Source organism: Lynx rufus, unplaced genomic scaffold, assembly GCF_022079265.1.
Source record: "Lynx rufus isolate CCGP_SWC_20201006 ecotype Redwood Valley unplaced genomic scaffold, mLynRuf1.p SCAF_5, whole genome shotgun sequence".
Taxonomy (NCBI): Eukaryota; Metazoa; Chordata; class Mammalia; order Carnivora; family Felidae; genus Lynx; species Lynx rufus.
In genome coordinates this window covers 87898125-87911922 of record NW_025814867.1, presented here as the reverse complement: position 1 = coordinate 87911922, position 13798 = coordinate 87898125, and the positions used below count along the sequence as shown (strand labels likewise).

General features: G+C 37.2%; 1 protein-coding gene across 1 annotated transcript in view; it reads right to left on the bottom strand.

The window, feature by feature from the left end:
* Positions 1-865: 865 nt before the first annotated feature.
* OSBPL11 (oxysterol binding protein like 11) overlaps positions 866-13798 on the bottom strand; it is an 85170-nt gene continuing 72237 nt past the window's right edge. Inside the window, exons 12-13 of the mRNA XM_047098971.1 lie at positions 6867-7020; positions 866-2578 (exon numbers count right to left, since the gene is read on the bottom strand). Coding sequence (XP_046954927.1) covers positions 2513-2578; positions 6867-7020 — 220 coding nt within the window. The 3' untranslated portion in view covers positions 866-2512. The remainder of the gene's footprint in view (positions 2579-6866; positions 7021-13798) is intronic.

The following is a 13798-nucleotide window of genomic DNA, read 5'->3' as shown; positions in this document are numbered from 1 at the left end:
CTCTGCCCCTCCTCTGCTCGCTTGTTCTTTTTCTCTCAAAATAAGTAAACTTAAAAAAAATTTTTTAAATAAATAAACTTTGACCCCAAAGAAAAAGATACAAATCAGTGGCAACTGCTGCAAAGATTCATTTCTCTGGCTAATTATCAACAACATGTAGATAAAAAATAAAACAGAAAAGACCTCTAACTCTTGTCTGGTAGATAAGCTGCAGTGATGTCAAGATGGAGACAAGATAAAATAATTACCCAAAATTGGTGTTATTATTTCACTCTTGTCAAAGAATCAACCCAATATCATGAGATTTCAATTACTTATAAATGTATTTTTTTTCTTAAGAATTTTTAAAATCATATTTCAATAATTCTTAAAATGGTTCAACAACTGAAAGAAATAAATAAGTATTCAAATGGTTCAAAGAATAGAACAAAATCTCGAGTTTAATTTTACATTCTTGCTCTATTTCCAGACTATTTAAACATTTTAATTTTTCAACGTTTATTTATTTTTGGGACAGAGAGAGACAGAGCATGAACGGGGGAGGGGCAGAGAGAGAGGGAGACACAGAATCGGAAACAGGCTCCAGGTTCTGAGCCATCAGCCCAGAGCCCGACGCGGGGCTCGAACTCGTGGACCGCGAGATCGTGACCTGGCTGAAGTCGGACGCTTAACCGACTGCGCCACCCAGGCGCCCCTAACATTTTAATTTTTAAAACCTCTTATTGAATATACTTATCTCCCTAAGAGATTCCTGAGGATAAGAATTTAAAGAAAAAAAATCCATGTCCCTCTCAAATGAATAGGGGGCTAACTCCTCTAAACACAAACCTTCTATTTCTCTCCTTTCATAAAACAGACAAAGACATTATTGTTCTCTAGTTTTATTATTTTTCAATCTTCCCAACACATGAACTATAACTCATTTTGAGATTTTTCAGTGCATTTCACAGCAAAAATGAACAAGGGAATCATTAAAATGGTTGTACATAAACCAGTTATTCTCTTATAATTTACAATTCGTTGAAAAAATTATTGTTTTGCTGTTTTCATCCTATTAAACCCTTCAATAAAACACAATTTTTCAGAGCACAAAGCTTAAACTTCTTATGATGATGCAAGAGACACAGCCACCTACAATGGCTGATGACTAACAGGTATATGTTACACACACTGATTGGAAGACCACATCAGAAGAAACAGAGTAAGGCACCACTCTTGGAAAATTAAGGTAGCTTGCAGTAACAAGTGTTGAGCACCATAAGTAGGTACTCAATAAATACTTGAATGAATGATGAAAGCCATAATTAGCACTATTCTTTTAGTTGCCAGCAATCCTTCAACCTCAATAAAATACTTATTAAAAAAAAAAAGAGATTTGTACCTGAATACAACTTCCTGATATCTTTTTTCCTAATATCTTTTCACTTCATATTCTTTCTTCAGCATTTGAGTTTCCTTGAGAAGAAAAGAAAACCATACCATACATGCACTCAGCCACATATATAACTTCTGAATTACTGACAAATATGAATAGTTGTTTTAAATTTGAATGGGCAGAGGTAAGATGAAGCATACTTATTCAGAGGGATAGCACATAATACTGGATATTAATCTACAAGTGAAAAAAAGGTAAGGAAAAAAAAGTAACAGTTTTATTTTTTAAATGTTTGCTTTGTTCTTTAATGCCTCAGTTCTTGAGAAAGGCCAAGATCTCATCATATTGACATGAACACATTTAAAAAATTGTCTCTCAAGTGTAACATTTAATAAAACTAGGTATTGAAAAATGTTCTGAAATTTTTCAAGTCAATGTTGTTTTCAAGTATAATAAAATGCTCAGAAGAAAAAATTCTCCATGGTTATAATTCTAATCAATTTATAAATATACTTTTTAAAAGAGAGTTCCAACAGAGGTGGATAATGGATAAGTTCCTCAGACATAGGCACACAGTCTCTTTGAAGGAACAGAATGCCTTGTTACTACAACCTGGTTGACTTTTTTAACACTGATTTCAGGCACAATGGCTGAATCCACTTCTGGGTCATCGTCCTCCTCCTCTTGGGTTTGTTTGTAAGAGCAGTGAATACTTCAGTTACTGACAGAAAGCAAAGCACAAACTCTGAAAGAGACTTCACTCTTTACTATAAAGAAATCAAAATCACTGAGTTCTCACGCTTGTGTGTATCTGCTGCCCCCATGCAAAAATAGGGGATTTAAACCTAACTTTAGGAGCAGGAGCTGGATAAAAGATGAATCATCTAATAATTCACGTGAAAGGTTTTCGGATGATATTGCTCGTATCACATGAACAGGTTGGTGAGAGGCCCGTCGTGCGTCTTCAACACTTTGGTCTTGCTGCAGTTCTGTGGTGCCCTAACAGGGACATTCGGGTTTAGCCAGATTCAGTCTGTGCAATCAGGAAGCAGGTTACTCAGTGCAATGACTCCATTCTGGGAGGGTTTAGGGTAAACAGAGAAGAAGTTCATTTGGTCGAGTCTCAGATAGTGTGTGTCACTCCACAGGCTGTGTTGCTGGAATTGTTTTCCAAAGGGGCTTATGATAAACCCAGCCATCTCCCTGAAACAAGTAGAAAAATAAATTAAAGGACGATTCCTCTAATATTTTCACAATCAGTAACCAAAACTAGAAGCAACATCTTCACTAAGGTGGAATTCTACTGTCACATACATACATACATACATACATTTATTTATTTATTTATTTAATTTTTTCACGTTTACTTATTTTTGAGAGACAGAGACAGAGCGCAAGTGGCGGAGGGGCAGAGAGAGAGGGAGACACAGAATCCGAAGCAGGCTCCAGGCTCTGAGCTGTCAGTGCAGGGCCTGACGTGGGGCTCAAACTCACAAACCGCGAGATCATAACCTGAGCCGAAGTCGGTGCTTAACCGACTGAGCCACCTAGGCGCCCCATCTACTGTCACATTTAAAAACAAGAGTTTTTGTGATGGAAAAAATTCTCTGTGCTTAAGACATCAAATAATGTCTGTGGTTTAGCTAGGATCAGGGGAGAAATTCTGGTCCGGGGGCACCTAGTTGATGCTCCATCACCACTTTATTTGCAGAAGTCATTTGTAGCAATTCTGCCAATTTTGCCAAGACACTGCAGACTTAGCCTCACCCACAGAGTGACAGGCAGCAGGTGGAGCACAAATGGTCATCAAGCTACTAGCCGTTCTCTACTCAACTCTAGTAGTTGAGTATTATTTTCTAGTTCTTTCCCAACTCTACTCCCATTAGTTTTCCCTGGCTCCTGTGAATAGGATACTGCGAGGAGCAAAGTTAGAGTCAGAGAATGAACTACAACCAGAGAAGACCAAGCGAGGAAAAGAAATGCATGAAGCCACATACTGGAGTACAGGACTTGAACAGTTGAGGTCAGGGTAGCTAAGAGTAGAGTTCAGTGTTTATGGGACTAGGCAAAGTAAGTCAGATCTGAGGGGACCCTGGGTGGCCCAGTGGGTTAAGCGTCTGGCTTTGGCTCAGGTCATGATCTCACAGTTTGTGGGTTCAAGCCCCATGTCGGGCTCTGTGCTGACAGCTCAGAGCCTGGAGCCTCCTTCAGGTTCTGTGTCTCCCCCTTTCTCTGTCCCTTCCCTGCTTGTGTGCTCTTTTTCTCAACAATAAACATTAAAAAAATAAATAAAATAGAAGTCAGATCTGAACCTGTCTTTAACCCATAGCTCCTTCAATTTATTTATACTATATATCTATATCTATCTCTATCTATCTATATATCTATCTATTCTTATTCCAAAAATGACTTAAGACAAGCAATTACTTGGCTCCTAATGACAAGGACTCACTCTCTCCTTGAATGAATTTCATTAAATGATGAATTCTTTTTTTTAATTTTTTGATTTTTTTGTTTTTAAAGTTTAGAGACAGAGAAAGAGTGAGTGGGGGAGGGGCAGAGAGAGAGGGAGAGAGAGAATGTCAAGCAGGCTCCACACTGTCAGCATGGAGCCCGATGTGGGGCTTGAACTCACAAACCATGAGATCATGACCTGAGTTGAAACCAAGAGTCAGACGCTTAACCGAGCCACCCAGTGCCCCTCTTTTTTTTTTAAAGTTCACATTTATTTTAAGAGAGACAGCAGGCATGAGCAAATGGGGGAGAGGTAGAGAGAGAGAGAGAGAGAGAGAGAGAGAAAGAGAAAGAGGGAGAGAAAATCCCAAGTAGGCTTTGCACCGTCAGTGATGCAGGGCTCAATCCCATGAACCATGAGATCATGACCTGAGCCAAAATCAAGAGTTGGACGCATAACCAACTGAGCCACCCAGGCACCCCAGCTCCTTGACTGAATTTTAGTCAGACTCCTTTGAGTTCTCTTCTTGACTAGGCCTCATCCATGGCCTACTGAACCCAGTTTTAGCAAAGAATTTTGATAAGCCAGTTCACTAAGAATCCCCCCTACTCCAAACCCTGATTTCTAAACTCCTCTTCTTCCACCCTTGATATCTAATCAAGTTCCTCCACCTCACCCCCATCCTTGATATTCGACCAAGATTCTCTTTTCTACCCACTCCTTCACTATTCCACTTGTCCTTGTACTCAGAGTTAAGTATAATCCCTCTTCTTTACTACAATAGTCCCGAATGAAGTTTTCTTTGACATTTTTAGTAAGTGTCAGAATAATTTTTCTTTAATAATGGCAACAATTAGGTTGTTTATATTAAATCACCTGGTTGATAATTCTCAACTCCTATAGTACTGTTTTTGAAAAAGATGTAACCAGCACAGAACGCTAGATTGACAGTGGCTCTTAATAATATCTGTCTAAGAATACATGAGAAGTAGCAACTTTACATGTCATGTCAGTAGCAAGAATTAGGGTGACTACCTTTTAAAATCTCATTAATTGTACCTTTTTTAAAAAAGATTTTAAGTAATATCTATACCAAACATGGGGTTCAAAACAACCCTGAGGTCAAGAGTTGCACGCTCTATCAACTGAGCCAGTCAGGCGCCCCTATATCTTTTTTTTTTTTTTTTTTTTAAATTTTTTTAACATTTATTTATTTTTGAGACACAGAGAGAGAGAGCATGAACAGTGGAGGGTCAGAGAAAGAGGGAGACACAGAATCTGAAACAGGCTCCAGGCTCTGAGCTGTCAGCACAGAGCCCGACGCGGGGCTTGAACCCATGGACCGCGAGATCATGACCTGAGCCGAAGTCGGCCGCTTAACCGACTGAGCCACCCAGGCGCCCCAGGCGCCCCTATATCTTGCAGCCATTATAGTTGCTCTCAGACCCCAGAGTTCACTTTTAATGAATTAGAGAGGTCTTCCCTTAGGAATTCTCTTCCTAGAATCTGTTCCTGATATCTCAGCTTTCTTAATGAGTTTGAAATGAAAAAAACCACAGTTATCAGACTATAGCTTTGAATAATAATTACACACTTTTATTTTTTCATCTAAGAGTAGATATGTAAAGTACTTTCTTTTTATTATTCCTATCCATGGAAATGACTGATATTTATAATAGGTACCCAATGATAGAAAAATGAAAGTAATGAAGCAACTATAATAAACTTAAACTTATAATAAATAAAAAATAAATGGAGTTTTAAGGTTAATAACTATGCAAAAATCAAAATTAAATTACTTTTTCCAAATTCCTTCCTGATGGACCAATATTAAAATTCAGTGGGCTTCTTTAGACTTGGCTATGGTAAGAAAACTTTTTTTTTTTTCCTTTTAAGTAGACTCTCTACCCAACATGGGGCTTGAACTAACAACCCCGAGATCAAAAGCTGCATGCTCTTCCCACTGAGCCATCAGGCACTGCTGACAAGAAAAAAAATTTTTTTAATTGAAAAAAAAAAATGTTTATTTAATTTTTGAGAGAGAGAAAGAGAGAGAGAGAGCAAGTGGGGGAAGGGCAGAGAGAAAGGGAGAACAGAACCTAAAGCAGGCTCCAGGGTCTAAGCTGTCAGCACACAGCCCAATGCGGGGCTCGAACTCAGGAACAGTGAGATCATGACTTGAGCCGAAATCACACACCAACTGACTAAGCCACCCAGGCGCCCCGAGAAAATTTTTCTTGATAACAGCTCTGGTCTGCAATCATTCACCTTACTCTGAGTTCTACCAGAAACTAATAAACCAAACCAAACAAAAATCTTTAAATTTAGATAAGAATCTGGCAATTATTTGGTCTAGCTGCAAAATCAGTGCATGAAGTCTTCTACCTAAGCCATGGTCTCATATAGAACTAGTGGTGCATTACTATAAAATGTACTCCCCAATATTATTACTGGATTTTTTTTTATTGTTATACAATTTCTTTTTATGTTAAGCTCAAAATTCCTGGTAGTTTGAACCTACCGTGGGACTGCTATACAAACTGATAAAAAATTTCTATGTGATAAAGCATATACATATCTGAAGGTTATAATGCATGGTCCCAATTTTTGGTTTTCTAAGCTGAACACCCCACTTTATTCTTTTTTCTTAAATGTTCCAAAGATTCTAGCCACTGCACTAGCCTTTGTGTAGCCAATTAAGTTTCTCATGTCTCCCTTTAAAATGTAGTCTCTGGAAATGAACAGAAAGTTTCAGCGTAGTTTGAAAGGCAATAAATTGTCAATTGTCTATTCTATTATTGTGACTGGAGATTATGTTAGCATTTTTGTTTGTGGCCAACTTAATCCCAAAATCCATTTCATCTGAACTGCTGGTAAACTATTTTGTTTTGTCAAATTGTGAAAAGTTCCATGAAAAAGCTCACGGTTATGCTGGACTATTTTTAGAAATAAAGATGTCTAAATGATAACAACTCAAGAAAGCCTAGCAAACTACCGTAGATAACAAGTTTTAGTCTGAAGACATGTAGGACAAACCTCTTTAATAAAATATTTGGTTTTCCAGGGTGTGCCTGTTTCAGTACGATGCCTTTCTTCAGTCCTCTGGCGTTCTTCCAGGGTACGTTTATGCTCTGTGGCTTTCTCGATTTCAGATTCCCTCAGAGAATCTGTCACATTTTTCCACAATCGCCTAGAATTTGAAAAAACACACATTTTACATTCTTTAGAAAAATATAATTAGTAGAACTTATACCTTGAAATTAACAGTAATTTTTAAAAATTGTTTCCTAAATCAGATCTATAATTTCATGCTTATGAGTTATAAGAATACTGACAACTATGTTTCTGATACTAATGTCAAAGATGCTGCTGCTTCTGTTTTCTTTTTAAATTAAGAATAATTTGTATCTTCCCAAGTTATAAACATATTGTTTTTTTAAGAAGCTTAGGAAATAATAAGCAAAAAGGTAAATACAGTTTTTAAAAGCTGAAAGGTAAGAGAGACCACTTTCTGCTTCTGGACATGATGAAATAATAGGGACCAGATTTACCTTCATGCCTTTAATTAAGTAGGAAACCAGACAAAATATATTGAAACAACGGTTTGTAGATATTGAGCAAAAGCCAGTACAGAACACTGATTCCTGTTAATCGGGAAATAAATGAGGGGAGTCCTATGGGTGCTCCAACTCACTGACTAGAGTTTATAGGCACAGCAGAGACAGGAAAGCTCAACAAACTCCAAGCAAAAGAAAACTGCAAGATAATTCTTTGGGGGAAAAAACAGTCTGTTCAACAAATGGTGCTGGGACAACTAGATATCTACAAGCAAAAAGAGGACCTTAGACCCTTACCTCATAATACAATTTTTACAAAAGATAGGAGAAAAATCTTTTTTTTTTTTTAAGTTTGTTTGTTTGTTTAGAGAGATAGCGTGCAAACAGGGGGAGGGGAAGACAGAGCAGGAGAGAGAGAATCCCAAGCAGGCTCTGCACTGTCATCACAGAGCCTGATGCGGGGCTCGAACTCACAAACCATGAGATCATGACCTGAGCTGCAATCAAGAGTCGGGATGCTTAACTGAGCCACCCAGGTGCCCGGACAGAAGAAAATCTTTAAGTCTTTGGGTTGGGCAAAGATTTCTTAGATATAATACCAAAACCACAATCCATAAAAGAAAACACTGATAATCTCATCTCAGAAAAATAAAACCCTTTATACTGAAAGGAAAAAAAAAACACTAAGAAAATTAAAAAATGAACAAAGAGAAAATATTTGAAAAACACACATCCATAAAAAATTTGAATCCAGAATTCACAAAGAACTCCTACAATCCAATAGGAAGACAATCACACATTTCACCAAAGAAGATACACAAATGGCTAATTAATTAGCATATGAAAATATGTTCAACATCATTAGTCATTTGGAACATGTGAATTAAAATCCCATTTTAAGACACTATTTCACACCAACTAGAATGGGTATAAGGCAGGCAATAACAAATGTTGATGAGGATGTGAACTGGAACACTTATACATTGCCAGCAGGAATGTAAAAGGATGCAGCCATCTTGGAAATTAGTTTGGCAGTTTCCTGAAAAGTCAAATGTAAAACTTGTAGACAACCCAGCAATTCCACTTTCAGATATTTACCTAGAGAAATGAAAACATAGCCACCCCAAAATTTACATGAGAATGTTCATAGTAGTATTAATCATCAAAGTCCAAAACTGGCAATGTCCATCAATTAGTGAATAGATAGGCAAAATGTGGTTCCATATAATGGAATACTATTCAGCAATATAAAAAAATGAACTACTGATACATACTGTATCATGGATGAACCTCGAAAACATTATGCCAAATGAAAGAAGCCAAGCACAAGGTATCACATATTGTATGATTCCATTCATCTGAAGTGTCCAGAAAAGGCAAATTTATAGAGACAGAAAGTAGGTTCCCTGAGACTAGGGATATGAATGGACATTAACTGTAAGTGGGCATGAGTGATCTCATGGGAGGATGAAGACTGTGAAACTGATTTATGGCAATGACTGCACCATTCAGGAAAGATGCTAAAAATAACTGAATTTATACACTTGAAATAGGTGGATTTTATAATATGTAAAATACATCTTGATAAAGTTGTTTTAAAATTTATTTATTTATTTTGAGAGAGAGACAGATACAGAGGGATACAGACAGAGAGAGAGAGAGAGAAAGAGAGTGAGCATGTGCAGGGGAGGGGCAGGGAGAGAGGCAGAGAGAGTATCCCAAGCAGGCTCTGCACTGTCAGTGCAGAGCCAGATGCAGGGCTCGAACTCACAAACCGTGAGATCATGACCTAAGCTGAAATCAAGAGTCGGACGCTTCAGAGACTGAGCCACCCAGGTGCCCCTTGATAAAGTTTATTTAAAGTGGCACTTTTAGTATTAAAGTAGAATGCAAAGCAAGAACTATGACCACGGATAAAGAAGATTATTTCATAATGATCAAGGGTTAGTACATCAAGAGACATATAATCCCAAATGTGTATGCCCCTAATACAAAGCTTCAAATAACATGAAGTAAAGACTTACAGAACTACAAAAAGAAATATTCAATTATAATTGTTAGTTTCAATAACTGATCTCAGTTACTGATCTCAACTGAACAAGTATACAGAAAATTAGTAATCACACAGAATGCTAGAAAAATACTATCAACCTACTTGAGCTAACTGATATTTACAGATTATTGTCACCTAACATCAAAAAAATATACATTCTTGCTAAGTGCACATGAAACATTTACCAAGACAGAATGTATTCAGGGTCATAAATCTCAAAAAATTTGAAGGACTGAAACCATACAAAGTACACCTTTTGGCCAAAATTAAGCTAAATTAAAAATGAATAATGGGGTGGGGCACCTGGGTGGCGCAGTCGGTTAAGCGTCCGACTTCAGCCAGGTCACGATCTCGCGGTCCGGGAGTTCGAGCCCCGCGTCAGGCTCTGGGCTGATGGCTCAGAGCCTGGAGCCTGTTTCCGATTCTGTATCTCCCTCTCTCTCTGCCCCTCCCCCGTTCATGCTCTGTCTCTCTCTGTCCCAAAAATAAATAAACGTTGAAAAAAAAAAATGAATAATGGGAAGATAGCTGGAAATTTTATAAATATTTGGAAATTAAATAATGTTTTACTACATAACTTCAAGAGGGGCACCTGGGTAGCTCGGTTAAGTGTCCTACCTCAGCTCAGATCATGATCTCATGGTTCGTGGGTTCAAGCCCTGCATCGGGCTCTGTGCTGACAGCTCAGAGCCTGGAGCCTGCTTTGGATTCTTTCTGTGTCTCCCTCCCTCTCCGCTCCTCCCCTGCTCACACTTTGTGTTCCTCTCTCTCAAAAACCAACATTAAAAAAAAAAAAATTAAATAACTTCATGAGTCACAAGGGAAATTAGAAAATATATATCAAGAATTCGAAAGTTGTGAGATATAGACAAAGCAGACTTAGAAATATATTAAATATATATATTAGGGAAAAAGGAAAAACAATGGCCTAATCAGGGGTCAGACAACTATGGCTGGCTGCCCATTTTTGTGAATAGATTTTTATTGTAACATAGGGATATCTATCTATCCTTTCACTGTTTGTGGCTGCTTTCATGCTACAGTGGTAGAGTTGAGTAGTTGTGGTAGAGACTATCTGGCCCATTAGGCCTAAAATATTTATTCTCTGGCCTTTTATAGAAGTGTGCTGACCCCTGACCCAAGCTTCCCTTTTAAGAAATGAGAAAAAGGAAGAGCAAATGATGCACCAAGTAAGCAGAAAAGAGGAAATAAAAAAGAGCAGAAACCAATGAAGAAAATAGAAATACAGACAAAAACCAATGAAACCAAACACTAGTTTTCTGAGTAAAATTAATAAATCTTTAATCACATTGATTAGGAAAAGAAAATATTACCAACATGAAGAATTAAAGTAGGGACATCACTACAGATCCTACACACATTAAAAGAAAACTAAGGGAATATAACTTACATGCCAATAAATTCGACAAATTAGATTAAATGAATCAATTTCTTGAAAGATACACAAACTGCCAAAGTTCACTCAAGACAACCTCAATATCAATATAAAGATATTGAATTTGTAGTTAAAAACCTTTCCCTAAAGAAAACAACAGACCAACCAATATCCCCCATGAATGTAGATATAAAATATCCTTAATAAAATTTTAGCAAAGAGAATCCAGCAGTATCTCTTAAACATCTGCTTTAGGGGTGCCTGGGTGGCTCAGTAGGTTAGGCGTCCAACTCTTGCTTTTAGCTCAGGTCATGATCTCACATTTCATGAGACTGGGCCCCGTGTCAGGCTCAGTGTTGACAAGAGTGGAGCCTACTTGGGTTCTCTGTCCCTCTCTTTGCCCCTCCCCCCTCAAAATAAATAAATAAACATTAAAAAAATCTGCTTTAATATAGCTGGATTCTTATAGCTGTTTCTACATTCAGTCTGTTGTGATATGTTGTTTTAGTTAAAGTATATAAAGAAAACCTGGCCTCACACTGATACATAGTTGAAAAGAGAATATTTTATTTTTTGAAGTTTATTTATTTATTTTGAGAGACAGAGAGAGTGAGCAGGGAGGGGCAAAAAGAGAGGAAGAGAGAGAGAATTCCAAACAGGCTCCCCACTGACAGTGCAGAGCCTGATGTGGGGCTTGAACCCATGAACTGTGAGATCATGACCTGAGCTGAAACCAAGAGCCAGATGCTTAATCAACTGAGCCACCCAGGCGCCCCTAGATTGCACATATAAGTGAGATCATACAGTATCTGTCTTTTTGACTTATTTCACTTAGCATGATACCCTTAAGGTCCATCCATGTTGTCACAAATGGCAGGATTTCCTTCTTTTTTTATGGTTGAATAAAATTCCACTGTATATATATACTGTAACTTCTTTTTTAAGTTTTTTAAAAATATTTTTTTAGTAATCTCTACACTCAACATGGGGCTCAAACTTACAACCCTGAGATCAAGAGTTGCATTTTCTTAGAACTCAGCCAGCCAGGTGCCCCTATATACTACAACTTCTTTATCCATTCATCTGTTGATGGACACTTAGGTTGCTTCTTCCTATCTACCTACCTTCTTGTCTGTCTATCTACCTATCTATCTACCTATCTTCCACTGTCTCCCACCTATACCTTTTTATTATTTTATTTTTTCATTTTATTTATTTTTTCATAATGATAAGTGTACTTTTTAATCCCCATCTTCTATTTCTCCAACCCTGTCCCCTTCCTTCTGGTAACCATCAGTTTGTGCTCTATAGCTAAGAGTCTGTTTCTTGGTTTGTCTTTTTTTCCCTTTGCTCATTTGTTTCTTAAATTCCACACATGAATGAAATCATATGGTATTTGAGTGAAATCATATGGTATTGAGTGAAATCATATGGTATTCTCCAGCTCCATCCATGTCATTGCAAATGGTAAGATTTCATTCTTTTTTATGGCTGAATAATATTCCATTGCATACACATAACCAAATCTTCTTTATCCATTCATCTATTGATGGACACTTGGGCTGCTTCCATAGTTTGGCTATTGTAAATAATACTGCTATAAACATAGGGAAGCATGTACCCCTTTGAATTAGTGTTTCTGTATTTTGGGGGTAAATACCCCATAGTGCGATTACTGGATCATAGGGTAGTTCTATTTTTAATTTTCTGAGAAAACTCCATACTGTTTTCCATAGTGGCTGCACCAGTTTGCATTCCCACCAACCATGTACAACGGTTCCTTTTTTTCCACATCCTCGCCAACACTTGTTGTATCGGTCCTTTATATATTTTAGATACTAACTCTTTATTGGATATGTCATTTGCAAATTTCTTCTACCATTCAGTAGGCTGCCTTTCATTTTTGTTGATTGTTTCCTTTGCTGTGCAGAAACTTTTCACTTGGATGTAGTCCCAATAGTTTATTTTTGCTTTTATTTCCCTTGCCTCAGGAGACATATCTATGAAAATGATGCTATGGATGATGTCAGAGAGATTACTGCCTGTGCTCTCTTCTAGGACTTTTATGGTTTCAGGTCTCACATTTAGGTCTTTAATCCGTACGTTGTTTCCATTTAAATTTTATTATTAGCCAAAAATACTGCCAATTGTTTTCCTTGAAGTGCCATGTTCAGATCATCTATTTATAAGAAAAATGTCTGCCCAATACTGAAATTAGAATAGTCATGGTTTGCCATTCATTTAAGTAGAAATGGTGTTTTACGAAAACAGAAATTAGTTCAGCTTATAACTCAAACAACTGCACAAGTGCTTTTCCTCCAGATAACTACCGTACTTCAATATCTACCAGCAGTGCTTTATGCATACTCCCAATCTGTCATGTAGAATAGTAAAAAGATGGGTCCTCAATGATACAGATTTAATAAAACTAACAATCTATACTGCTTTTTCAAGGACTTTTTTTTTTAAAAACCCTGGCATCTTAAAAAAAATGCAAGTACATGGGCAGTGAAGAACACAATGACTGTGTAGTTTTGTGCCACTGCCTTGATTACTCTAAGGCCCAGCAGTGCTACCCACAACTTCTGATGCACCATCAGTGCAAGTGCCAACAGAATGAAAGGGCAAATAGCATCTTGGCATTATTATGAAAATAAAATTGAACTTATAAACCTTGTTAAAAAATCTCAAGGACCGTAGGGGGTCCATAGACCAAACCTTAAGAACCTCTCCTTTTGAATCACTATATTGTACACCTAAAACTAATTTCACAATGTATGTTAACTATACTGGAATTAAAATAAAATAAAAACAACTTCTCCTTTAGGATAAACTCCAAAAGAAAAATTTTCCCCAGTCATTACTGTTTTATTTCTAAATGCAATCTGAGTCTTTGGTTAATGGGTATTTAATTCCTTTATGTATATAGTAATAAATAGTTTAGTTCTACTTACATGATCTG